At 40.4% G+C, this 26,456-nt stretch overlaps 1 protein-coding gene across 1 annotated transcript in view; it reads right to left on the reverse strand.

The window, feature by feature from the left end:
• The window catches only part of zc3h3 (zinc finger CCCH-type containing 3), a 275,802-nt gene that overhangs the window by 75,863 nt on the left and 173,483 nt on the right, over positions 1 to 26,456 (reverse strand). Inside the window, exons 7-9 of the mRNA XM_043687898.1 lie at positions 21,781 to 21,939; positions 21,329 to 21,398; positions 284 to 415 (exon numbers count right to left, since the gene is read on the reverse strand). Of these exons, the coding sequence (XP_043543833.1) occupies positions 284 to 415; positions 21,329 to 21,398; positions 21,781 to 21,939 (361 nt within the window). The remainder of the gene's footprint in view (positions 1 to 283; positions 416 to 21,328; positions 21,399 to 21,780; positions 21,940 to 26,456) is intronic.

The following is a 26,456-nucleotide window of genomic DNA, read 5'->3' on the forward strand; positions in this document are numbered from 1 at the left end:
TCCACCTATCGCATTTCCAACGCCCCTCCCCCAAGTCCCTCCTCCCTACCTTTTATCTTAGCCTGCTGGACACACTTTCCTCATTCCTGAAGAAGGGCTTATGCCCGAAACGTCGATTCTCCTGTTCCTAGATTGCTGCCTGACCTGCTGCACTTTTCCAGCAACACATTTTCAGCCAAGAATAGTAACAGTAAATTTAGAAACATATTCTCCTTTAAAAGACACAAAGCAAACGTATTAATAACAAAAGAGTACTGATAGTAAACATTCCCTCCTAATATACCTTTGCTCCCAATGGGCAGTATCCTTTTAGGAAATCTCGGCAAACTTCAGCCTTCCTCGACACATACACGTGGCTGTAAGGGCAGTTATTATTACTGCAGATCCCTCTGAGGTAATAAGAGCAAACTGGCATCTATAATGCAAACAGAAAACAACATTCTGAATATTTATGAGCTCGACATTCCAACTGCTTATCAATGAAAACAGCATGAAGGAGAATATTAATCTGCAAACAATCAACTAGTCCAAATTCAAGTTGCTCAAAAGTATCTGCTTGCAATATCAACTGTTTCTCAGTTCGCCTTAAGTGAATGCTGGCCCCTAGGATCTGAAAGTTCCAGTTTTTTTTATTGAACATCTACACAGATGCATTATCCACCGACGAACAATTGCTTGTACTTGCCTGTTTGTTGGAATGCAGGTAGTCTGTGCTACACTATCAATCAATTCAATGTTGCAGAATATAGGCACAGCTTTTACAGATTTAAGTGTTTATTGGTAACGCTGTCTTAGTCATTGTTGCCTGCAATCTGCTCCAGGCAACCTATCCCCTTGCTTTGATATACAACTTATCAAGGTCCAATTTCAAGGTGTATAAAAAGTAAAGGAGCCCACATCCACAATTCCTGCATTTCTATAAAAGTTGCACACAAATCAGTACAGCTATCACTTGTGTAACACTCAGGTTCTGCTCCTAAAGAATGGTGTATTAAATCAAATATCACCTTAGTTTATGAGAAAGCATATAATAAAGGTGGGTTACATTCCTGACCTTTAATTTTAACCTTGAACATAACTAGCCCAAACACCTTTTTACCAACTCTTAATATCTTATTATTTTGGGTAAGTCATCTCATCTGCATTGCTTCCCAGCTCCAGCTTGTCACGGTCCCTGATTCGGTACACTCATGCTTGCCCTTTCTTTTGCTGCTCCCTCCAGTTAGCAGCATCACACCCAGATTCCTCTAGCTTTCCTTCTCCTGACCTGGCACCTTGCACAGTCACCAATCCTCCTATTTGCTGCTTCTCTCGACTCATTGTCTTTCCCGCTTGCTGCCTCGCTCCCAATTGACCTAGCCATCTAACTTGCTGCTTCCCTGTCCTAAACCCTCACTGTGACCCAGAGGAGGGTCAGCTAGAGGAAAAAGGGGTGTATGAGAAAACAAAGCAAGGGAGGGGGACACATTCGGGGGAGTTGGCAATTGTAGTGTTTGGGGAAGGGGTGTTAAGCTGGAGAGTGGGACCATTGAAGAAGAGCTCGTGAGTGTTACGGATTAGGGAGAGGTGCTGGCTCGCGGGATGTTCAGAGAGTGAAGAGGCAAAGCAGGAGATGCAGTGAAACAGGAAAGATAGTGAGTGAAAGCCCTGGGTGAAAGGAGGCAAAAGAAAGAAGTGTTAAATGGAAATGTTGCAGGACAGATGATGAGTGGGAGGGTCAAGTGGAGAGAGACAGTGAAACAGAAAGGTCCTGGAGGACAGGTGGTATGTAAGATCATCAGGACAGAAGTGACTAGCAAGGGGAGAGATAGATGAGTGAGGATTGGGGGGTGAGTTTGCGGCAATTGGAAGAGTCGTGAGTAGAAGTGTCACTAGAGAGATTGGCAAGCAGAAGGTTGAGGATAGAGGTGGTGAGTGAGAGAGGTAGCACATAGTAGAGTTTGGGAAAGAGCTGGTGAGTAGTTTGTTTTTAAAAAGACTCAGTGTGCTATAGGTAGATGCACTAAAGTCCAGATATTCAAGCCCCATTAAAGTTTGAAGGTACACTATCAGAAACTGTCTTAAATGGAAGATGCCTGCATAATATTTATTCCAAATTTACAAAACACCAACGATTATAAATACTATTACTCGACCTCGTAATTATGTCAGCCAAGTGAATAAAGTGTCATTTGGGGAATATTAGGGGACAGTGAACATTGTAGTGTAAAGTTTAGTTTGCCTATTTGGGGGAAAAAAAGGAGTCACTGTCAGCAAGAATAACTAACTGAGTCAATGAAGAATGAATTGATCTGGCTTGATACATTGGAATCAAAGGTTGGAGGCAAAGTTGTTACTGAACATTAAGCTGTCTTTCAAGAGGAAATAGATTGGGCAAATAAATCCAAAGTTCTCTGCAAGATAAAATTCAGATGAAGATGGAAGTGCTCTTATACCAGATGTCTTTCAAGGTTAGATTAGATTAGATTAGATTACATTACAGTGTGGAAACAGGCCCTTCGGCCCAACAAGTCCACACCGACCCGCCGAAGCGCAACCCACCCATACCCCTACATTTGCCCCTTACCTAACACTACGGACAATTTAGCATGGCCAATTCACCTGACCTGCACATCTTTGGACAGTGGGAGGAAACCGGAGCACCCGGAGGAAACCCACGCAGACACGGGGAGAACGTGCAAACTCCACACAGTCAGTCGCCTGAGGCGGGAACTGAACCCGGGTCTCAGGCACTGTGAGGCATCAGTGCTAACCACTGTGCCACCCAGTGGATAATACAATTGAGAACCAGATTCAACTCAGAAGGTTTGGTGTGGACTTGAAAAAACAAATGAGAGAAGCAAAAACAGAGTAAGAATGAAGACGAGTGGCAAGCAAGAAAGAGAATTCAAACTCTTCTGCACATATTTATTTGTATTTATCTTCACCAAGAAAGATGCTGCATAGGTCATGGTGAAAGAGTTGGTAATTCAGACACTTAAAGGGGGATTGAATGCACTCACCATAATTTTCTAGCCTTCCATAGACTAAGGGTGGTGACAGAGAACTGAAGAAAAGCAAAAGTTATACCCTCATTCAAAAAATGTGTGTAAATTGGGCCCAGCAGTTACAGGTAGTTTAACCTCAGTAATTAAGAAGCTTCTAGAAACAGTGAATTACATAAAATAAATTGTCACTTGGGTGAATTATGGAATTAATTAATTATGACCTTGTTAAGACAAGTCACATGTTCACATTCATTGCTGCCCTCGTCCTTCTGGGAAGTAGAGGTCACAGGTTTACAAGGTGCCGTAAACCTTCCTGATGAAGGACTTTTGCCCGAAACGTCGATTCTCCTGCTCCTCGGATGCTGCCTGACCTGCTGTGCTTTTCCAGCACCACTCTAATCTAGACTGATTTCCAGCATCTGCAGTCCTCACTTTTGCCTCCTTTCCTCATAGCAAAGTAGGTCCACATACACAAAATGGATTTCAACAGTTAAAAGGAGGCAGCTCACCATCACCTTCTCAAGGGCAACTATGATTCAGCAATAAATGCTGCCTCAGCCAGCTTGGTCCACATGTCTCAAATGAATTTTTAAAAGGGTTCAGATCTGGAATGTAATACCCGTAAGTATGAAGGGGGTCAGTTCAATTGAGGCATAATGAGAGAACTGAATTATTAGCCACTGCAGAAGGCTAGGAAGTAACACTGAGTAACCTGCTCCTTCAGAGAACCAACATAACATGTTGGACTGATAGGCCTCTTTCTGTGTTGTACCGTCGACAGTTCTGTGCTCGAACAAGGAGGGCTGGTGGAGTAACGGTAAGGTTTCTGGACCAGCAATCCTGAAATTTTGACTAATGCTCTGGGGACATCGGCAGCTGGTGGAATTTATATTTTAGTTTATAAAATCTGGAATTACACATCAGTAAAGGTGATGAAGAAACTGTTATCTATTGAGGTAAAAGCCATCTTGCTCAATAATGCTCTTTAGGGGAGGGAATCTGCCATCCTTACCTAGTTTGGCCTACACGTCACTCCAGATCCACAGCAATGGCTGTTTTGTGGTCATTTCCTAGTCTTAAATGGAATGATGAAAAAAACATAGACCCCAATTTTATAGAAACAAAAGGTGCTTAAAACAGGTGTAAGGCAGAAAATACGGTTGAGCATCAACAAGAATACCGAAGGTTTGAGGGGACAGGGAGGTGAGAATTCAAATTGGAAAAGCAAACAGGAACTCTGAGAAAAGACTAGCAGCTAACCTAAAGAGAAATTGCAAAATCTTCTGTAGGGTTATAGTGTGTAATTACAGATAGAGACAGGGAGCGTGGCTGAGATATTAAATGAATACTTTGCATCTGTCTTCACAAATGAGCAAGATACTGCCAAGGCAATGATGACACAGGAAGAAACCCTCAATAGAAGGAATCAAAATTAGTAAAGAACAAGCCTTTGATAGGTTGTTGGCACATAAAATTAATAAGACACTGCACCATAAGAGATGCATCCAAGGATTTTGAATAAAGTGAGGGTTAAAATGACGGAGGCACTGGCCATAACATTCAGACTTCCATAGGCTCCAGGGTGCAGCCAGAAGGCTAGAGAATTGTCAACATTACGGCCATATTCAAAAAAGATTGCAAGGATAATTCCAGCAATGAAAGACCAATTAGTTTAAATGTCTGTGGTGCAGCAACGTTTGGAAACAATTGTATAGCATACAATCAGCAGTCACACATAAAAAGGTGGATTGATTGACAAGAATCAGCATGAATTTCTAAAGGAGAAATCATGTTTGACTAATTTGTTGAAGCTTTTTCAAAGAGGTAATGCAAAGTGTGGATGAGAGTAACATTTGGACACTGTATACGTGGATTTCCAGGAGGCATTTAATACAGTGCCTCAGAACAGGTTTGAGAGGAAAATTGTAGGTCATGATATAAAAAGGACAATGGCAATGTGGATACAAAATTGGATATTTTTTGTGCTGGAGGAAGGTTTTTAGTGGAGTTCTCCAAGCATCAGCATGGAACTCTTGCTTCTCCTGATACAGACAATCCCTAGGTTGTGAATGGGCTCCATTTTGGAATCCATTTGCAAGTCAACTTGTATGCAGATTGGAACACCAGATGATAAAATGCAGTTCTAGGCAGATACTGTAAAGTTTCTTCATAGGTCCTTCAGCAGAGAGGTAAAACTGAGGTTCTTTCTGCCTGATCAAGTTAATATTAAAAGCAAGCTCCCGGTGAAAACAGTTTCTATTTGGGCCCATATTTTTCACGCTTCTTGCTTCAAGTTCATATGCCTAGTATTTTGGAAAGCCTTATTCTTAGCCTCACTGGTGGAGCAAAACTCTAAGCTAATTTGGATTGGAATGCATTTGTATTAATTACATAGAATTAGTTTTAAAGGTAGGTGGCTAGGTCTCAACTTTAATAGTCCATCATGTTGACTGAGCTCCAGGAGGCAATTAAATCTCACATAAACATAAAAAAGATTCAACATTCTAGTTCTAATCTACAGATAACAAAAATTGAGACTGTGGTGTTTAACAGAGAAAAAAAAAGTCACTGAAATCAGCTCCTTCAGCCAATTATCAGCCAATTTAATAGTTTGAAGTATCCACACTTTTCCCAGTCTAAAAATATAAGAAAGAAAACTTGTACTGTTATTTCAATTAACCTATGTTATACCCTGGTGACTCCAGCATCATACGCAATGACACCGCATCCATTAACAAAAGGTTCTGAAGCATCCCTCTGCCATTATATAGCATTTATACAAGGGAATCAGACATCAAAGCTAATGAAGCCTAACAAAACAAGAGATCCTAAATTGCACACAACTGAATTTTCAAGCTCGATTACAGGGGAAAGTGCTGATTCCCCATAAGTAGACAAGAGAAAATACACAATAATGGACATCAGCTTCTGTCCTTTCCTCTACTAATCTACAGAACAAGCTTATGCATCTGTTTGCTACATATTTGGATTTTAAAAAAAATCTGTGAATAACTGATTTTTGAGCATTAACTGTGCAAAAGCAATTGTCCAGTGGAGATGTATGTATCGTAGATGGTGATGGGCTTTGGGGAAACAGGAGGTGAGATACAAAGATCCTAGACTTTGATTTTCTGTTATAACCACAGTATTTGTATGGCAGAATATAGGCTTAAAAGTGGACAGATTGCCCATTGGTTCTGCTCAACCATTTAACACATTCATGGCTGATCAAACAGATGAATGTCATTTACCAACTCTAGCCCCATAACAAAAACAAGGTGCTGGAGAAACTCCGCAGCTCTGGCAGCATCTGCACAGAGAAAAACTTAACAAAACTGACTTTTCATCAGAAATGAAAGCAGCTGGGAAAGGGCAGTTTTTATGCTGATGGGGTGGTTGGAGGGAATGAGGAGGAATGAAGAGATTACATGGAGGCATTGCTGAAGACGAGGTGGGGGAATGCTGGGTAGGAGGTTGCAGAGAGAGAGACACATACACAGACACAGATAAAGGCAAGACAAACAAAGAGATTGGTCACGATAAGACCAGAGCTAAGACAAGCTGGGAGGGGACATGAGAAGTTGTTGGTGGATAGCATCAGGGAAACCCTCAAGCTTTCGACAGATATATAAGGGATAAAAGAATGATGAGAGTAGGATTAGGGCCAATCAAGGACAGTAGTGTGAAACTGTGAGTGGAATCAGAGGAGATAGGGAAGTGCTAAATGAATATTTTTCATCACTATTCACATAATGTTGTTGAGGAGAATACCGAGAAACAGGCTACTAGACTAGATGGGATTATGGTTCACGAGGATGAGGTGTTAGAAATTCTGGAAAGTGTGAAAATAGATAAGCCCTCTGGGTCAAATGGGATTTATCCTAGGATTCTCTGGGAAGCCAGAGAGGAGAATGCTGAGCCTTTGGCTTTGATCTTAATGTCATCATTGTCTACAGGAATAGTACCAGAAGACTGGAGGATAGCAAATGTTGTTCCCTTGTTCAAGAAGGGGAGTAGAGACAACTCTGGTAATTATAGATCAGTGAGCCTTATTTCGGTTGTGGGTAAACTATAGGTAGTTTAACCTCACTGTGCCACCGTGCCGCCCACCGGCACGATAGTCAACACGGTTTCATGAAGTGTAGGTCGTGCCTCACAAACCTTATTGAGTTCTTTGAGAAGGTGACCAAACAGATGGATGAGAGTAAACTAGTGGCGTATATGGATTTCCATAAGGCGTTTGATAAGGTTCCCCATGGTAGGCTACTGCACAAAATATGGAGGCATGGGATTGAGAGTGATTTAGCAGTTTGGATCAGAAATTGGCTAGCTGAAAGAAGACAGAGGGTGGTGGCTGATAAGAAATGTTTTATCCTGGTGTTTATTTGCTAGTGGTGTACCGCAAAGACCTGTTTTGGGTCCACTGTTGTTTGTCATTTTTATAAATGACCTGGATGAAGGCGCAGAAAGATGGGTTAGTAAATTTGCGGATGACACTAAGGTCGGTGGAGTTGTGGATAGTACTGAAGGAAGTTGCAGGTTACAAAGAGACATAGATAAGCTGCAGAGCTGGGCTGAGAGGTGGCAAATGGAGTTTAATGTGGAAAAGTGTGTGGTGATTCACTTTGGAAGGAGTAACAGGAATGCAGAGTACTGGGCAAATGGTAAGATTCTTGGCAGTGTAGATGAGCAGAGAGATCTCGGTGTCCACGTACATAGATCCCTCAAAATTGCCACTCAGATTGATAGGGTTGTTAAGGTGGCATACGGTGTGCTAGCTTTTATTGGTAAAGGCATCAGGTTTTCGAACCATGTGGTCATGCTGCAGCTGTACAAAACTCTGGTGCAGCTGCACGCGGAGTACTGTTTACAGTTCTGGTCACCACATTATAGGGAGGATGTGGAAGTTTTGGAAAGGGTTCAGAGGAGGTTTACAAGGATGTTGCCTGGTATGGAGGGAAGGTCTTATGAGGAAAGGTTCAGGGAGTTGAGGCTGTTTTCGTTAGAGAGAAGAAGATTGAGACGTGACTTAATTGAGTCATATCGGATAATCAGACGATTAGATAGGGTGGACAGTGAGAGTCTTTTTCCTAGAATGGTGATGGATAGCAAGAGGGTGCATAGATTCAAATTGAGGGGTGATAGACATAGGACAGATGTCAGAGGTAGTTTTTTTTTACTCAGAGTAGTAAGGAGATGAACGCACTGCTGCAACTGTTGTAGACTTGCCAACTTCATGGGCATTTAAATGGTCATCAGATAGGCATATGGTTGAGAATGGAACAGTGTAGGTTAGATGGGCTTCAGACTGGTTTCGCAGGGCAGCGCAACATCGAGGGCCGAAGGGCCTGTACTGCGCTGTAATGTTCTATGATAAAAACTGAAAGAACTGTGAATGCTGGAAATCTGAAACAGAAACAGCAGTTATTGGAAAATCTTAGCAGGTATGCCAACATCATATTGTGAACAGTTGGTGCAGTATCCCACTAGTCAGAACTTGCGCATGTGAGAACGGCCCATTTAATTCTGTTTCTGCCTGTTAGCCAATCCATAATCCATGCCATTTCCTTCTATGCATGTGCTTTGATTTCGCTAATTGTCCTCCTGTGAAAGACCTTAGCGGAAGCCTTCTAAAATCTAAGTACAGGCAGACGACCCCTTATCCGAAATCCAAAAAGCTCCCAAGTCCGAAGGTTTTTTGATGAAGTTTTTTTCCTCATTAACAAGGTTGTTTGGCGTGCAAACACTTAAACCAAGTTGACACCCACCCGATGCATGTGGGTATATATGTGTGTGTGTGTGTGTGTGTGTGTGTGTGTGTGTGTGTGTGTGTGTACCAAGTTGACACCCACCCGATGCATGTGGGTATGTGTATGTGTGTGTGTGTGTGTGTGTGGGGGGGGGCCTTGCCCAGCACTGGCAGGCCTCAATTCTGTCTCAAGGCCTGTTTTACTCATAGTCTGCTCCTCCAATAAGATTTTTTTTTTTAAATTTCACCATCAAATTGTCACTTAATTTGAAATTCAAAAAATTCTGAATTCCAAAAACCAGATGGTCCTGAGAATTTCGGATAAAGGATTGTACACCATTATACTACATCCATCGACTTCTCTTTATCAACTATGTTAGTAACATCCTCAAAAAAAACTCCACAACCTTGTAAAATACGATTTTCCATTTGCAAATCCACACTTCTATCCAATTAGATCATTACCATCCAAGTGTCCATTCATTCTTGATGACAGTTTTTTTCTCCATGAATGATGTATAGCTCAGAGGTCTATAGTTCCATGTTTTCTCTCTTGCTGTTTTTTTAAATAGAGGGGCATTTTACAGTTTTCAATCTGCAGGAATCTTTCTAGAATCTATGGAATCTTGGAGTAATCACCAATTATCGATTATTTCTGAAAACTCATCCCCCGTAACTTTAGTGCTCAGTTGTTTTACCCAATCTATATGCAGATTGAATTTAGCCATGATTACTGTACTTGATTTATACCAAGCCTCATGCTATCACTACTACTTGGTGGACTAAAAATAACTCCTACCAATATCTGGTACGCATTCTTGCATCTTAGTTCCACTCAGCCAAAACGTTTCAGGCAGGGTTTAACAATGGCAGATAGGAGCAAAACCCAGAATTTCAGCTCTCGCGGTTTTCATTATTGTGGGATAATGGTGTGGATCAGGAGTCAGCATGCTACTGTCTTGGTGTTAGCAGCACCACTGTGGTAGTGAACATTTCAAAACTTCTACAATTTCTATGGTGTGCAAACTTTGGTAGGCCGTAAAAATTATTTTCATTCTGAGAACCATGACCTTTAATCTGGAGTTGGGACCCACTGGATAGGCCCTGACAAAAAGTATTGCTTACTTCCCACTTTATTAGGAAGTTTTGTTGCATAAGATGTTTCTTTACTTTCTGTAAAATTGTGGTAGAACATTTGGTATGTGACTGTTAAATAATATTGTTCCCAGGATTTTATGTTTTGACAGCTGGCAAGGTAGACAGCAACATTACAAAGGTGGAAAATTCTTCAAATGCATAATAGTATATTATCCACTAGACAAAGTGCTAGTCTGCATTGTACTATATTCAAAGACTAGCCCAATTTAAAATCTCGATTGAATTATGTGAAACCCACTGATTTCATTTTCTTCTTTGAAGTTCAGATCATTAATCTATTTGGCAATACAATGCTCTGACAGTTGGCTGAGCTTCTGGATATATTCAAAATTTCTAATGGATTCTACACAGGAGGGTCTATTGACACAATTACTCAATGGAATGCCATTATAAATACTTGGCTGTTTTTCAAATCATTAGTGACTCTGTTCAGCAGGGGTTGTTTAGACCACTGTGAAGAATTATGTTAGTTTGCTTATTTTGACAGATTTGAGGTTTGTGAAAGAGGATTTTTTAAAAACTGGCTTTTCAAGTATTTTCATTTATTTTGACATTTTTAGGGGCTGTCAATATTTAAGAGTTATGTTTACAGTAGATAGTGGGAGGGTAGGTGAGTTGATTGAGGGGTGTGAAGGGGAAAGGTGAACGGAGAAGTATTGTAGTTTATGAGAGTAAGTGTGATATGAGTGCTGAGGAGGCCTGACATTTATATCCAGAAATGGATCAGAATCACAGAATGACAGTGGGCGGCACAGTGGTTAGCACTGCTGCCTCACAGCGCCTGAGACCCGGGTTCAATTCCCGCCTCAGGCGACTGACTGTGTGGAATTTGCACATTCTACCCGTGTCTGCGTTTCCTCTGGGTGCTCCGGTTTCCTCCCACAGTCCAAAGATGTGCAGGTCAGGTGAATTTGCCATGCTAAATTGTCCGTAGTGTTAGGTAAGGGGTAAATGTAGGGGTATGGGTGGGTTGCGCTTCGGCGGGTCAGTGTGGACTTGTTGGGCCGAAGGGCCTGTTTCCACACTGTAAAGTAATCTACCAAAGGTAGGCCACTAAAACATGGTGACAAACACTGGATCTTGGATTCAAACACCTGCCTTTGTAACTAAATAACTGCCTTTGTACATGCGAAGTGGTAAAGATATAAGCCTTTCAACACAGCCAGATTTGTTTCCTGTGATAGTGATCAGTAATTAGTTCAATATATGTTTGGCCCCTCAATCTCATCATTATCTCATCATATAGCAAATTAAATCTGCCAAGTGAAAGCCCAAGCTCACCACCTTCAGTAAATACAGACTAAATGGTGCAGATTACAGAAGAAACAACCAAAACCACAAAAATGAGGGACAACTCAAGGAAACAGCTGATATGCAGAAAAACTAGCAAAGCAAATAAAATTAAACAATCAAGTTATAGAGGTTTATAGGATAGAAAAGGCCCTTCAGCGTGTTGTGTCTGCGCCAGTCAAAAACAACCACCTAACTATCTTTATCTCATTTTCCAGCACTCGGCCCGTAGCCTTAAATACCATGGCAAGGGTTTTTGCCTCTACCATGCTGACAGGCAATGAGTTCCAAACAGCTGGATGAAGAAATGTTTCCTCACATTTCCTCTAAACCTTCTGCCCTTTACCTTAAATATATGATTCCTGGCCATTGATCCCTCCATCAATGGGAAATGTTTCTTCCTGTTTACTGTATCTATGCTCCTCATAGTTTTATACATCTCAATCAAGACCCCTTTCAAACTCCTCTGCTTCAATGAAAGTAACAACAGTCTATCCAGTCTCTCTTCCTAACTGAAACTCTCCAGCATAGGCAACATCTTGGAGAATCTCCTCTGCACTCTCTCACTCCTATAATGTGAATTCCAGAACTGCACATAATACTCTAGACCTGGCCGAACCAATATTTTATAAAGTTACATTACAACCTCCCTCTTTATTTATCTTCTTTAAGAGACATGCTCCAGCAAGAAATCTAAAACAATATTTTTTTTTACACACTGAACATGCACTCTGTAGTCGCAGCCTCACCTAAACTCTGAGATATATGATTAAATTTATATCACAGGTTGGATTGGTGTCAGAGTCAGGAGAAATCCCACCTCTGTGAACATGACCATTATTTTCAATCTGAAAGACTCTGGAGGACTGTGGGAGAGGGGGCAGCCAACAAGGGAAGTTAATAAGAAGCTGCCTAGGCAGAAAATAAAGTCCAAAATAGCAATATAACGGAAAACAATCCTCCTGCTTTCATCCCATCGCTCTCCATGAGTGATCCTTGCCACCTTGTACCTCTGAGCCATCCAACTGTCCTTCAATGCATCAACATGCACCCCAATGTGCATGTTGTAAATCAATCATGAAGTTCAAATCCTATAATTATTTTAAATAACCATGCACGCTCAAATACACTCAAACTGCACTCTTTTGGACAACTTATATACAGTTTTATTGGCCCTAATAGGGTTCTGCATGCTTGACCCTTTTCACAATCCCAAAGGATACCTTATCACTTCTAAAGATCACTTTCCCTCCCACAAAAATGCCCCAGAACCAAATACAAAATATTCTTGCAGTACTCAGCCTCATACTCTCCTTATGCTCCACTCTTGTAACCTATTATCCTATGCCCAAATGCAACGGCCCCCTCCTCCTGTGCTGAGTTAGTGCCTGCCCCACTCACCATCACGTCCTTGATCACCTACCATGCAAACTTATTGAGTATCCAGCTGGGCCAGTATTTACTACCCATCATTAATTCTTAAAAGACACTGCTAACTATCCGACTTCCTGAACTGCTGCAGTCTTTAGGATGAATGGACAGCCAGCTCCAGGGTTTTGATGCAATAATAGCGTAGGAAATGCAATATAGTTCCAAATCAGGATCTTGGAAGAGAACACACAGAAGATGGTGTGTCCAAGCATCTGCTGCTCTTGCCCTTGAAGGTGGTGGAGGTCAAGGATTTAGAAGGTGCTGTACAGGGAGTCTTGCAGAATCTCTGTGGCGCATCTTGCAAATGGTACTCAGTGCTGCCACTGTACTTAAATCTTGAAGGTATAAGATGGGTGGTGTTGGGGATGGTGGTGGTAAGAGGAGGAGAGGAGCATTTGTTGACAAGTCTTGCTAAGTTGAACAGCTCCAAGGGCTATATCAGCAGAGTCATCTCCACTGTTAATTGACCCAACCCTGCCCTACTACACTCACCCCCACTTAAAGGAGCCCTTTCCTTATCTGCAAAGGAAAATGGAGGCCTACGCTCTATCATAAAGGATCCCTGAATCACTACCCCAAAGGTGTTCTGTGACCATATTCACAGTTGCACCTTAGTTCTCCAAAGGATTATTCTAGCCATCTAAAGAAGTGCACTGAGAACATATCTGCTCTAAATTGGTCTAATTCCCATATTTGGTTTCCAGACACCAGGGACTCTGAAATCCAGTTTCAGTGGAGGCAACTAGTCATTCAAATGGTCAAGAGTCCTCCAGGAACTGACAATGAAATGGTCAAGAGTCCTCCATGAACCACAGCCTACACTCAATCCACCTCCCCTCTTTTCCAAAATAAAGTTAAGAGATGCCAAGATCAGGGTTAGGACTTGCAATTCCCAATGAATTTCCAGTATTTTGTCTGGTGGAGCCATTCTTCATCCTGGTGACATCACAGCATTTGTGAACTAGCTATGCCAATGTGGTACTCAATCTTTGTTTCACAAATATTGGATAAGCAATGCCAAGTCTTGAAAAATTGACCCTCAACACTCCTAACAAAGAACGTGCTCTGTGCAAACACAGTGAATGCTGAAGAAACCCAGCAGGTCTGCCACATATGTGGAGTGAAATAGAGTTAACATTTCAAGACTGGTATAACTCTTCTTTTTATTAAGTGCTGTGTGCATATATACATGAACACAGCCCTTGCCATTAAGAAAGAAATATTGATATTTAAAAAGAAGGAAGCGGCCAATTGCTGCTCCCTCCAGATTTAAAATGAGATAAGATTAGTTAAAATTAACCCGCAGATACCTAGCAAACCAGGTTTCACACAGAACTAGACTTATCCTTTATGCAGAGTCAATCGAGTGATCAGTGTCTACTGCCTCGTGGGAACCTCACTTGAAATTCAATTCGACCCGAAAACACCAGATTTATTCTGTTAAGATTATCCCACTGACAACAAATATCTCCTATCTCTAGCTTTCCCTCAGTGAGATGTGATCCTGCTATAAATTTCTATTAGTGGTGCTTTATTATGTAATTGTAGTCAGGAGCTCAAAGGTAGCACAGTCTTGGATTGGGAATAAGGAGGAAAAAGAAGATGCAGGTGGCTGACCTATACACGGCTCAGGGGGTTAATATCTAATTTTATTTGTTACTATGCAGCCTTTGCAACAATAATGCGTACTGATTCAAAAGGTAGTAACACTCTCCAGACAAAAAGTAAAAAAATTCTAAATATATAGATTTACAAAGTTTCCAAATAATGGAGACATGGATTAATCTATTTGAACTACTTGTGAGAACAAATTGCTTTAATCATCGCCTGTTTGATTTTCCCAGGCTTTTTTGCTGCATATTTAGCAATTGTAAAAAATGAGCTTGGTCGAGTTATCGGCATTTTGTTGCTTCTGCCTGAGAGTGTGATGAATGGCCCTAACTCCACCAGTCCTTGTAATAATACAGGTTAACGGAGAGCAGTGGGACTGGGAACACTGTTTCTGCTTCCTAGAGGCTTCCTGCTCCCATAAGTAATAAATCAAACATGCTGGTCTTATAGTTTGCAAATAACACTCGAGCATTTTTGACCTGTGGCCGGCTACAGCACTTAAATAGTCAGTACTTCCTGTCTTCAGGCAGCTAGAAAAGTGCTTGAAAGGTTCATATTTGTATGATGATCTCAATTATCACCCTCAAACTTTTTCCCTCTCTCATGGTACTGTAAAATTGTAAGGATAAAAGAGAAGTGGACAACAAAAAGTTTGAAAATAAAGAATAGAGTCTTGCATATTTAAGTGCACTTCTTTTGACATTTCTCATAAACACTAATAAGCTAATTGATCAATTATGTCCAGTTTCCTAGGTCCGACTATCTTCAATTATTTTATCAATGATCTTGGTTCCATTATCGAGATAAGAAGGGACTGCACACTGATAATTATACCTTCAATTATATTCACAATTTTCCAGATAATTAAGTTGCCCATGCTCACTTGCAGCAAGATCCAGATGGCATTCAACCCTAGGCTGACCAGTGGCAGGGGATGACCATCTCAGATACTGACCAAAACTGGAAAAACCAAATAAATATCATTTAGCCTGTCAGAATGTATTTCAGCAAGCGGCTCAACTTTGGACTCCCTAAGCTTCTTTACCATTCACATTGCACAGGTCAGAAGCACTGTGGAATAGTCTCAATTTGCCCAAATGGATACAATTACAATTACTTTATCATTTGGCTCATTTATTACCTACCCCTGTAGAGATGCTCCCTAATCCACAGTATAAACACATATTTTTATATTGTACGTAGCAACACTGTCTACATTTAACAGGTTACCATTGTTTTCAAAGCGCTTTGGGGCATTCTACATCAATGCCAGTTCTTTAAAAGTCTGAAGAATTGCAACTGTGTTTGATGTACCTAAGCACTCATTTTTTTAAAAAGCTATTTCACACTTCAGTCACAGTGATCACTGCGAACGGATTCAGAAGTAAACATGGCGACTATTTCAAGAATGAGAAGGAAGAAAAGCAAATCATTTAAACAAAATGAGAGACGGTGCCTTCAAGACTAGTCAAGATGCCAATCAATTCTCTTCAGATCACACTAACGTTTTATAGTTTTAATTTATATACTATGCATAACTTATCAATGAAATCGCAAGTTACGTTGCACATCTGTGAATCAAGATATTCTGGGATTTTTCAATTAACTCCTCTGATTGGGACAATTTGATTAACTAAGTTTAAATACTGAACAATGGAGACTAACATTATAAAGAATAACAACTACAGTACAATGGCCTTTAGCACTCATGGCTTGGGGGTGAGAATTTCTCACTTCTAATCAATATTCGCAAAGTCTTGGTGAATGATATGTGTAATTGAGAGAGATGGGGTAATAAGTGAGAAGAAGTGTATGTGAGATTAGATTAGATTACTTACAGTGTGGAAACAGGCCCTTCGGCCCAACAAGTCCACACCGACCCACCGAAGCGCAACCCACCCAGACCCATTCCCCTACATCTACCCCTGCACCTAACACTACGGACAATTTAGCATGGCCAATTCACCTGATCTGCACATCTTTGGACTGTGGGAGGAAACCGGAGCACCTGGAGGAAACCCACGCAGACACGGGGAAAATGTGCAAACTCCACACAGTCGCCTGAGGCGGGAATTGAACCCGGGTCTCTGGCGCTGTGAGGCAACAGTGCTAACCACTGTGCCACCGTGCCGCCCACCCATGTTATCAAGAGTGTGGAAAGAGAATGGGACTGAGAGTACAAAAGTAAAGGTGCAAGATAGAATAATCATGAAAGAGAGCTTGAGAGAGACAGGATGTGCAATAAAGATTTCATAGGCAGATAGGTAAAACGCTAAATGAGTTTCTTGCTTCACCTTTCACTAAGGAAATGGACCTTGTTGTGAGTGAGAACTTTGAGGAGCTGGGAAACAGGCTTGAACAGATCAAGTTTGATGAAGTTGATGTGATGGAAATTTTGGAAAACATTAAGCCTTATAAGTCCCCAGGGCCAGACCAGATTTATCTTAGGTTGCTCTGGGCAACGAGAAAGGAGGTTACTAAGCCACTGGTGAAGATCTTTGCTTCCTCACTCTCCACAGGAGTCGTACTGGAGGATTGGAGGGAGGCGAACGTTGTTCCTCTTTTCAAAAAGGGGAATAGGGAAATCCCTGGCAATTACAGACCAGTCAGTCTTACATCTGTGGTCAGCAATGTTTTGGAAAGAATTCTGAGGGATAGGATTTATCGATATTTGGAAAAGCGTAGTGTGATTAAAGGCAGTCAGCATGGCTTTGTGAGGGGCAGGTCGTGCCTAATAAATCTTATTGAGTTCGTTGAGGAGGTGCCAAGAAAGATCGATGAAGGTCGAGCAGAGTTTGTGGTGTATATGGACGTCAGCAAGGCATTTGATAAGGTTCCCCATGGTAGGCTCATTCATAAAGTCAGGAGGTATGGGATACAGGGAGATTTGGCTATCTGGATTCAGAATTGGTTAGCTGATAGAGGACAGAGAGTGGTTGTAGGTGGAAAGTTCTTGGGCCTCTGCTCTTTGTAGTTTTTATAAATGACTTGGATGAGGAGGTTGAGGGGTGCGTTAGTAAATTTGCCGTTGACACAAAGGTTGGAGGTGCCGTTGATAGTATCAAGGGCTATTCCAGGCTGCAGTGTGACATAGACAGGATGCAGAACTGGGCTGAGAAATGACAGATGGAGTTCAACCTGGATAAATGCGAAGTGATGCATTTTGGAAGGTCGAACTTGAATGCTGAATATAGGATTAAAGACAGGATTCTTGGCAGCGTGGAGGAACAGAAGGATCTTTGTGTTCAAGTGCATAGATCCCTCAAAGTTGCCACCCAAGTGGGTAGGGTTGTTAAAAAAACATATGGTATTTTGGCTTTCATTAACAGGGGTATCAAGTTTATGAGCCACGAGGTTTTGCTGCAGCTCTACAAGTCCCTTATGAGAGCACACTTGGAATAATGTGTCCAGTTCTGGTCGCCCTACTATAGGAAAGATTCGGAAACTTTGGAGAGGGTGCAAAGAAGGTTTACCAGGATGCTGCCTGGACTGGAGGGCTTGTCTTATGAAGAGAAGTTGACTAAGCTCAGACTTTTCTCTCTGGAGAGGAGGAGAGGTGACCGGATCGAGGTATATAAGGTAATGAGAAGCATGGATAGAGTCAATAGCCAGAGACTTTTCCCTAGGGCAGGACTGACTGGCAGGAGGGTCATAGTTTTAAGATATTAGGAGGAAGGTATAGAGGAGACATCAGAGGTAGGTTCTTTACGCAGAGAGTTGTGAATACATAGAATGCGTTGCCAGTGGTGGTGGTGGAAGCAGAGACATTAGGGACATTTAAGTGACTGCTGGACATGCACATGTCCAGCAGTGAATTGAGGTGTGTATAGGTTAGGTTATTTTATTTTACATTAGGATTAATCCTTGGTACAACATCGTGGGCCAAAGGGTGGAAGCAGAGACATTAGGGACATTTAAGTGACTGCTGGACATGCACATGAATTGAGGTGTGTATAGGTTAGGTTATTTTATTTTACATTAGGATTAATCCTTGGTACAACATCGTGGGCCAAAGGGCCTGCTCAGTGCTGTATATTTCTATGTTCTATTATCAAAATTTGCAAATTGGTTGTTACATTTCTTTCATTAGAACAGTTACAATCCTGGAAAAAAAAAGGAATACTATATTGGCTATAAAATACTTGAAAATACTGTGATCATGTAAGGTACCATAAAAAACAAGCCCTAAGTACAACCATACAAATTAGAAACAGAAGTAAGCCACTCGGCTGTTTGAGCTCACTCCGCTGCTAAATAAGACCATGGCAGATCTGATGATTCCATATTCCCACCTACTCTGGATAACTTTCCACTTCTCTGCTCATCAAGAATCTACCAATGCACCTCTGCGTAAGACATTCAAAGTTTCTGCTTCCACTGCCTGTCAAGACTCACCACCTTCTTGGAGGGAAAACATTCTGTCTCTGTCTTAAATGAGTGATCCCTTACTTTTAAACAGTAATCCTAGTTCAATTTCTTTTCCCTACTAGAGAGAAAATAGATTTCAAACACATCTACCCTGTCAAGACCCCTCAGGAACTCCTATGTTTCAGTCAAGCGGCCTCTTACCCGCTAAGATCTAACTGTTTCAAACCTAGCCTGTTCAACCTTTCCTCCTTAGACTACCTGGCCATCCTAAGTATTAGTCTAGGATATTTTCTCTGTACTGCGTCCATTGTATTTACATTCTTTCTTAAATAAGGAGACTAATATTATAGCAGTACTCCAGACGTGGTCTCACCAATGCCTTGCGTATAACTGAAGCATAAACTCCCTACATTTGAATTCAATTCTCCTTGAAACAGACAATAACATTCTACTAACCTCTGTACCTGAATTTTAAACTTTTGTGCATCATGCATTAGGACACCCCCTTGCATTTCAGAGCTCGTCAATCTCTCACCATTGAGATTAAATGTTTATTTTTCCTTCCTCTTGTGAAGAAAGGACAACTTCATATTTGCCCACTCATATAACTTACCTTTATCCCTTTGTAGGCTCCTTAAGTCCTTCCTCTTCACAACTTACTCTCCTACCTGTTTTTGTGCCATTTGCAAATTTAGCAATCATACCTTTGATCTCTTCATTCAAATCATTTATATAGATCATAAATGGATGAGGCCTCTGCACTTAACCCTTTGGTACACTCATTACATCATGCCAACCAGAAACTGACCCATTATACTGACTCTCCATTTCCTGTTAGCTAGACAATCTTCTATCCATACCAATGTTTACTCCCACATCATCACCTTTTATTTCCCACAATAACCTTTATGTTGTACCTTATCAAATGCTTTCTGGAAATCCAAGGAAAATTCATCCATCAGTTTGCCTTTATCTGAAGGGTATGCTATTCTATAACAAATTCCAATAGATTGGTTAAACATTAATCCCTTGCACAAAACCATGTTGACATTGCATCATTACTTTGAACTTAGCTAAATGCCTTCCAATAATATTTTTAGGAATAATTTTTAACATGTTAATTATAACAATGTTAAGCTAACTGGCCTGCAGTTTCCAGTTTACTGTCTCAACCCCTTTTTGAAGTAAAACAGTTGCATTTGCTATTTTCCATTCTAATTGAATCTTCTCCAATCTAGTGAATTTTGGAAAATAAAGACCAAAGCATCAACTATTTCACTACCTGTGTTTTTTAAGATCCCAGGATGAAGTCCATCAGGACCTAGGCCCTCATCAGCACATAACTCCAACAATCTACTCAGAATCACTTCCCTACTGATTGTAACTTGTTCAAGTTCCTTCCCCCTTCTATTTCAATATTGCAGACATTTTGGAGATGTTACTTGCGCCCTCTACAATGAAGAGTTATGCAACCTCATTTCATCTGCCACCTCCTCACGTTTCATTCGCTAAACTCAGTTTTATAGATTCAACATTCAGTTTATTAACTCTCTTCATTTTCAAATATACACAAAATTAAACAATCCATGTTTTATATTTCTAGCTAGCTATCTCTCATACTATAATTTTCCCATCTTTATTAATCTTTCAGTCAATCTTTGCTGCTTTTCATATTCTAGCCATTCTATTGTTCTGCCACCCAAATTTGGGTATTTATGACTTTGCCTTAAGTAATGATACTATCTTCAACTAATTTAGTTAATGAGTGCTCTCCCTTGGAATTTTTCACTTTCATTGGCTGATCCAATTCTGTATATTCTGAAATATCCCCTTAAATGTCAGCCATTATATTATTTATTGATCAATCCCTCAAATCCAATTTGCTAGTTTAGTTAGCTTTCCCTTCATGTGCTCATAATTGCCCTTATGTACTAGTCTTGGATTCCCTCCTCTCTTTCGCAAATTAGGGGTGCCTGCATTATGAGGTCATTATTAAATCCATCTTGTTGCACAATATTAGGTCTAGAATCTCTAGCCAGTTTCTGAATGTGTTCTTCGAAGAAGCTATCTAGAAAACTTTCTGTGAACTCCATGTAAATTGTTGTCCTTTATATCTCAATGGCTGCTGGCAGACTAATAGGCAAAAGTGAGGACTGCAGATGCTGGAACCCAGAGTCTAGAATGGAGTGGTGCTGGAAAAGCACTGCAGGTCAGGCAGCATCTGAGGAGCAGGAAAATCGACGTTTCGGGCAAAAGCCCTTCATCGGGAATGGAGGCAGGGAGCCTCCAGAGTGGAGAAATAAATGGGAGGAGGTGGGGCTGGGGAGAAGGTTGCAAGGAGGAGACGCCCGGTCTCCCCAGTGTAGAGGAGACCGCATTGGGAGCAATGGATACAATAAATGACGTTGGTGGATGTGCAGGTAAAACTCCTGCTGGCAGACTAATATTCAAATGAATTAGGGGAAGGACATCTGGGGTATACTTTGTCTATTCTCACACATTGTACACATTCATTATGCAACAATCACAAGGAGAATCCCTGGTCAAGCTTCCTCTCCCCCGGTTCAAGGATGTTGATGTCAATCACACAATTATAATTGGCACAGGGATGTTTAACTAAAATAGAACAGATTATGTTATTCTAAGTATGATACATTAAAAATGCATTAAGAAATCAATTTCAAGAACTGACAAGCATTTAAGTTAACTTTTCTTTTTTTGATAAAGTTCCTACCTTATCTTTTGAAACTTTGTGCGAAAAAGGACATGTCCCATCAGTTTTTTTGCATGTTCCACGTAGGAATCTGCCAAAAATGAAATGGAGCATACAAATTGTCATGGGGCCCAATCATGAATGATTGCAACTGTTCCAAAGAATTACTATTTGACCGCATAGTAGTCACTTTGCATAATGAATACATACCACTGAAACAAGGTAAAGTTACAGGAAAAATGGAAAGTTTTAGTATTGAGGTGCATAATTGGAGTGTTACCTAAAATTCCCTTTGCATCCTGGTAAGTCTGACATCTGATATGAATATAGTTCTGCAAAAGAATGGGGTTCCTCGTTTGCACACAATCGCTCATGTCCCAGTTTTTTTTGTAATTCTCAAGTAGTTTCCCTGCTTGATCAGCATAATAAATTTCACCAGATAATAGACACCAAATTCACAGATAGAGACACACCTTGTACAAACTGCAACTTTTTCAGGGTCGTGTATGTAGGGACAATCATCCCCTCGATTACACTTTCCAAATCTGTTGTAGTACATGCAGTATTCTTTCTTCTTAGATTTCTTCTGCTTGGCCAGTCTGATTATAGCCAGGCTACGCTGCACAGCACGACTGTGAATACACAATAATTAGTTAGATTGTACAAAAAACATAGGCCTCATCTTTCTAGTAAATGTTAATTTAACTTAACACTGGCACAAACCCTTTAAAAATAAATGGATAACTTCAAAAGCAAAATCTAATTGAGGTAATTATGCACAGCACAGTGAAGACAAGGAAGAGGAACATCAACAACTGGAGATTGTTCTAATGGCAACAATGAGGGTGCATGGACATCACACAAAGGAAGAGGCAGGAGAAGGAAGAAAACAATCAAAACCTGCAAACAGACACTTGTACACAGGTAGCAAGCACAACTCATAATCTAAACCATCTGGTTGACTTAGGCTGCCTGGTTTCATGACTGTGAAAACAACGTACAAAGTCTAAAAAGCTTGGGAGAAGAAAACATCTTCATTAACCTCAATTGCATTTAAAACTTCAAGAACTATCTCAAACGGAAGGTTAACAGTACAACAAGCAACCATAAATGATGATCATTATTTCAAAATTGTTGAAAGGATCCACTAGTTGATTAAACTGCATTCAAACTTCCCTAAACTAAGCCAAACCTTGTCCTTTTTTAACATTACTTTTGACAGGAAGGAAAATGAAAATATGAATAGAATTCATAATGACGTAACTAGAACAGTTGCCCTGTATCTCTATTGTTTTCCAAAACCTCATGCCTTGTAGAAAGTTTCAGGTCTTCAGATGGGAGCCTCACGACAGTGCATTGCCTATTTCACATGTCATGTTAAGAATTGTGGCCACTAACTTCTGCTGTAGCATTAATTGACAAGGATCCTGGGATCAAGCACTGCAATTGCTGATGCAGATTTAGAAAAATAATTCAAGGTATCATAAATCCCAAAGCAAAATATTTCTTGAGATATAGTGGCAGTGTCCCTACCTCACAGCCAGAGGTTTGGGTTCAACTCCCACCTTAGGATGTGATTGCACTTGTTACAATCCTTGACTCAGTGGATGTATCAAAAAAAAAACTTACTTACAAAGAGATTAAAAATGCAATGTTGGCCTTTACCTTAAGCAGAGGAAAAAGTAAGATTTCATTCATCAGTTGCCGATATCCTAGGTTACAACTCATTGGGTGACTGCATTCAAGCTGCAGAGAGCCTTGGTTTGTCATATTAGGTAACTTTGTTCACTTCTGGAACTACGATACTATCCTTAAGTAGTTCTGCTGAGATATTTGACCTCTAGTAACTGCAACAATCTTTCTCACGATTCCAACCACAATCCCATTGACACTAGTTTTTTGAGGACTTGGTCAAATGTGACCTTCATGTCAAGGGCAATGACTCTCGTCGACCACCCTTCCATAGCGATTGATAGTAGTCTGACTGGGCAGTAGTAGTCTGACTGAGCAGTAATTCGCTGTGTTGAATTTACCCTGACTTTTTGCCTGCAGGACATATATTGGAACAATGCACACTGGGCTATTTGGTGTGCATGCTCCGTCTGTCCGTCTGTGTGAATGCATGTGTCTGTGCACGTGAGAGAGAGTGGGAAGGTTTCTAAATTGGATAGTAGCATGTACAGCTTTAAGTCTTATTTGCATTTCTATTTTATATGTATTATGAAGATAACAGATTCAGTTTCATTTTCTAGTTCAGTTGGTGGTATAGGGGTGTCTAGAAGGATGTTCAAATTGACTTAATTGAGTAATTTATAAGATGTCTTGTGGTGAATAGTTCAGTGTTTTTAAAAGTAAATAGTAGAAGACAGAAAAAAATGGACTATGGCATATCAACAAGATACCTTACAACACAAACACAAAAACAGTTTCGTTTCAGGAACACAGAACCATCAAAATGTAAATGATGATGCAAGCTTCTTTCAGACAGAAGCAGCTCATTCACAGAATAAAGGATGTGCAGCAGTACAGCTTGACAGTCTCCAAAATGGCCATAGAGTCATACAGCACAGAAACAGACCCTTTGGTCCAACCAGTCCATGCCAAATATAATCCCAAGCTAAATCAGTCTCACTTGCCTGCTCCTGGCCCATATCCCTCCAAACCTTTCCGACTCATGTATCCATCCAAATTTAGATTTAGATTAGATTTAGATTACTTACAGTGTGGAAACAGGCCCTTCGGCCCAACTGCTCCTGGCCCATATCCCTCCAAACCTTTCCGACTCATGTATCCATCCAAATGTCGCTCAAATGTTGTAATTGTACCTGCACCCTGCACTTTCTCAGAAAATTCATTCTACATGCGACCCACCCTCTGTGTAAAAAAAATTGCTCTTAGGTCTTTTTAAAATTCACCTTAAAAATGTGCTCCCAGTCTTTAAATCCACCACCATAGGGAAAAAAACTATCATGTATTTATACCCCTCATTATTTTATAAGCTTCTATCAGGTCACCTCTCAACCTCCTATGCACTTGTGAAATAAGTTGCAGCCTATCCAGCCTTTCTTTGAAACTCAAACCTTCTCTGCAACATCCTGGTAAATCTCCTCGGAACAATATCCAGTTTCATAATATCCTTCCTATAACTGGCCAACCAGAACTGGACAGTGTATTCCAGAAGAGGCCTCATCAATATCAAGTATAACTTCAATGTAACATCCCAACTCATATATTCAACTCAAAGGGTCTGCAATGAAGGTAAGCGTACGAAATGCCTTTATTAATGCAAACTTTAAAGAACTATGCACTTGCATCCTTAGGTCCCTCTGTTCTACAACACTACCCAAGGTCCTACCATTAATTGTATAAGCCCTACCCTTGTTTGTTGTTCCAAAATACGACACCTTGCAATTATCCAGATTAAACTCCAACTGCCATTTTTCAGCCCATTGACTCATTGTATCAAGAACCTTCTGTAATCTTAGAAAACCTTCTTCACTGTGCACTATGCCATCAATTTTGGTGTCATCTGCAAAGTTACTAACCATACCTTCAAAATTCTCATTCAAGTTATTTATGTAAATGACAAACAAAAGAGAACCCAGAACCAATCCCTGTAGAACACCGCTGGTCACAGGTTTCCAGTCCAAAAAGTAAACATCTACGATTACTCTCTTTCTATTGCTGCTAAGCCAATTATATATCTAATTGACAAGCTCATCCTGAATCCCATATGACCTAACTTTACTAATGAGTCTACCACGGGGAAGTTTGTCAAAGGCTTTATTGAAATTCAAATAAGCAATGTCTACTGTTCTACCATCATCAACCTTTCTGATAACTTTCTTAAAAATCTCAAGCAAGGTTGTGAGACATTATTTTCCTCGCACAAAACCATACTGATCAATTCTTACCTCTCTAAATGTCCATAAATCCTATCAGTTATAATCACCTCCAACAATTTCCCCACAACTGAGATCAGATCAGGACAAAAGAAAAAAAAAGTCCTCACTGGCTGAGAAGTTAGTAAGAAATAAAGCTTCAAAAAGGAAGGTTTAAGGTGTTAAACAGGATGACTGGTTGTTGAGAACGTGTGCTGAAGGAACATACGTTAAGGAGTAACTGAGCCGTATAGCAGGATCTGATGAAGAGACAGCAACTAAAGAAGCTAGCACTGATTGATTGTAGACATCTTCCAGAAAGAAACAAGAAACAGGAACAATCAAATGAACATGGAACTTTAAAGTAGAAACATGGCAACCCTTCACTGAGGTTTGAGGGTCTGTAAGCTTTTGGGTGAGGTCAAAAGGGTTGAGTCTTTATTTTATATTATATAAGGGCTATTGAAAGCAATGTGTTTCTTTAGTTATAAACATTGATTACCTTTTGTTAAAAGTGCCTTGCATTTTTAAAAAAATAATTCTTACAAGGGATGTGGGCACTATTGGCAAGGGTGGCACATATTGCATCATCTCCGACTGCCCTTGAATAGATTGGTTTTCTGGGCCATTTTGTAAGTAGTTAAGAGTCAACAACATTCATGTGGATCTAGAGTCATATCTAGGCCAGACTGGGTCAGGATGGTCAATATCCTTACAAATTGTCTACAATGAGGAAATAGGCTATGTCCTATACATTAGATTCTAGAAACAACAACTGTTTAAAATATAGGTAGTTTTCCTATAACACCCGTTTCTTAAACATGATTTGGCTATAACATGAATTGTGAACTGTGGACCTTAATTTTATAAAGCAAACTCCTATTCACTGTTTTGCAATTCCCATCCCTGGCACTTGGTGTAATGGTGTGCAGAAGACTGGACTCAGTGTTGGCATCACGTGGTCAGTCGGCTCGCGTGCTTTCTGGTGAAGAGCTTCTTGAAAGGTACAATGCTGTAGTCAGTGATTTTAATGTTAAATTTGCTGAATTATTTCATTAAAATATATAATTAAAATTACTTAGACTATGTTACCATTTGTATTAGGCTAACTACTACTTTTCTTTCAATTTTTATTGGTATTTTTGGTTGTTCATCCCAACCCTGTTTTTCCCATAGGCCCCATTAGTTTTATTGCATGATTTTCTATAACACAGCATCGCACAGGAATGCAACTACTGCATTATAGGAGAACTACCTGTATAGTGAAT

The sequence above is a fragment of the Chiloscyllium plagiosum genome, chromosome 4, assembly GCF_004010195.1.
Source record: "Chiloscyllium plagiosum isolate BGI_BamShark_2017 chromosome 4, ASM401019v2, whole genome shotgun sequence".
Lineage (NCBI taxonomy): Eukaryota > Metazoa > Chordata > Chondrichthyes > Orectolobiformes > Hemiscylliidae > Chiloscyllium > Chiloscyllium plagiosum.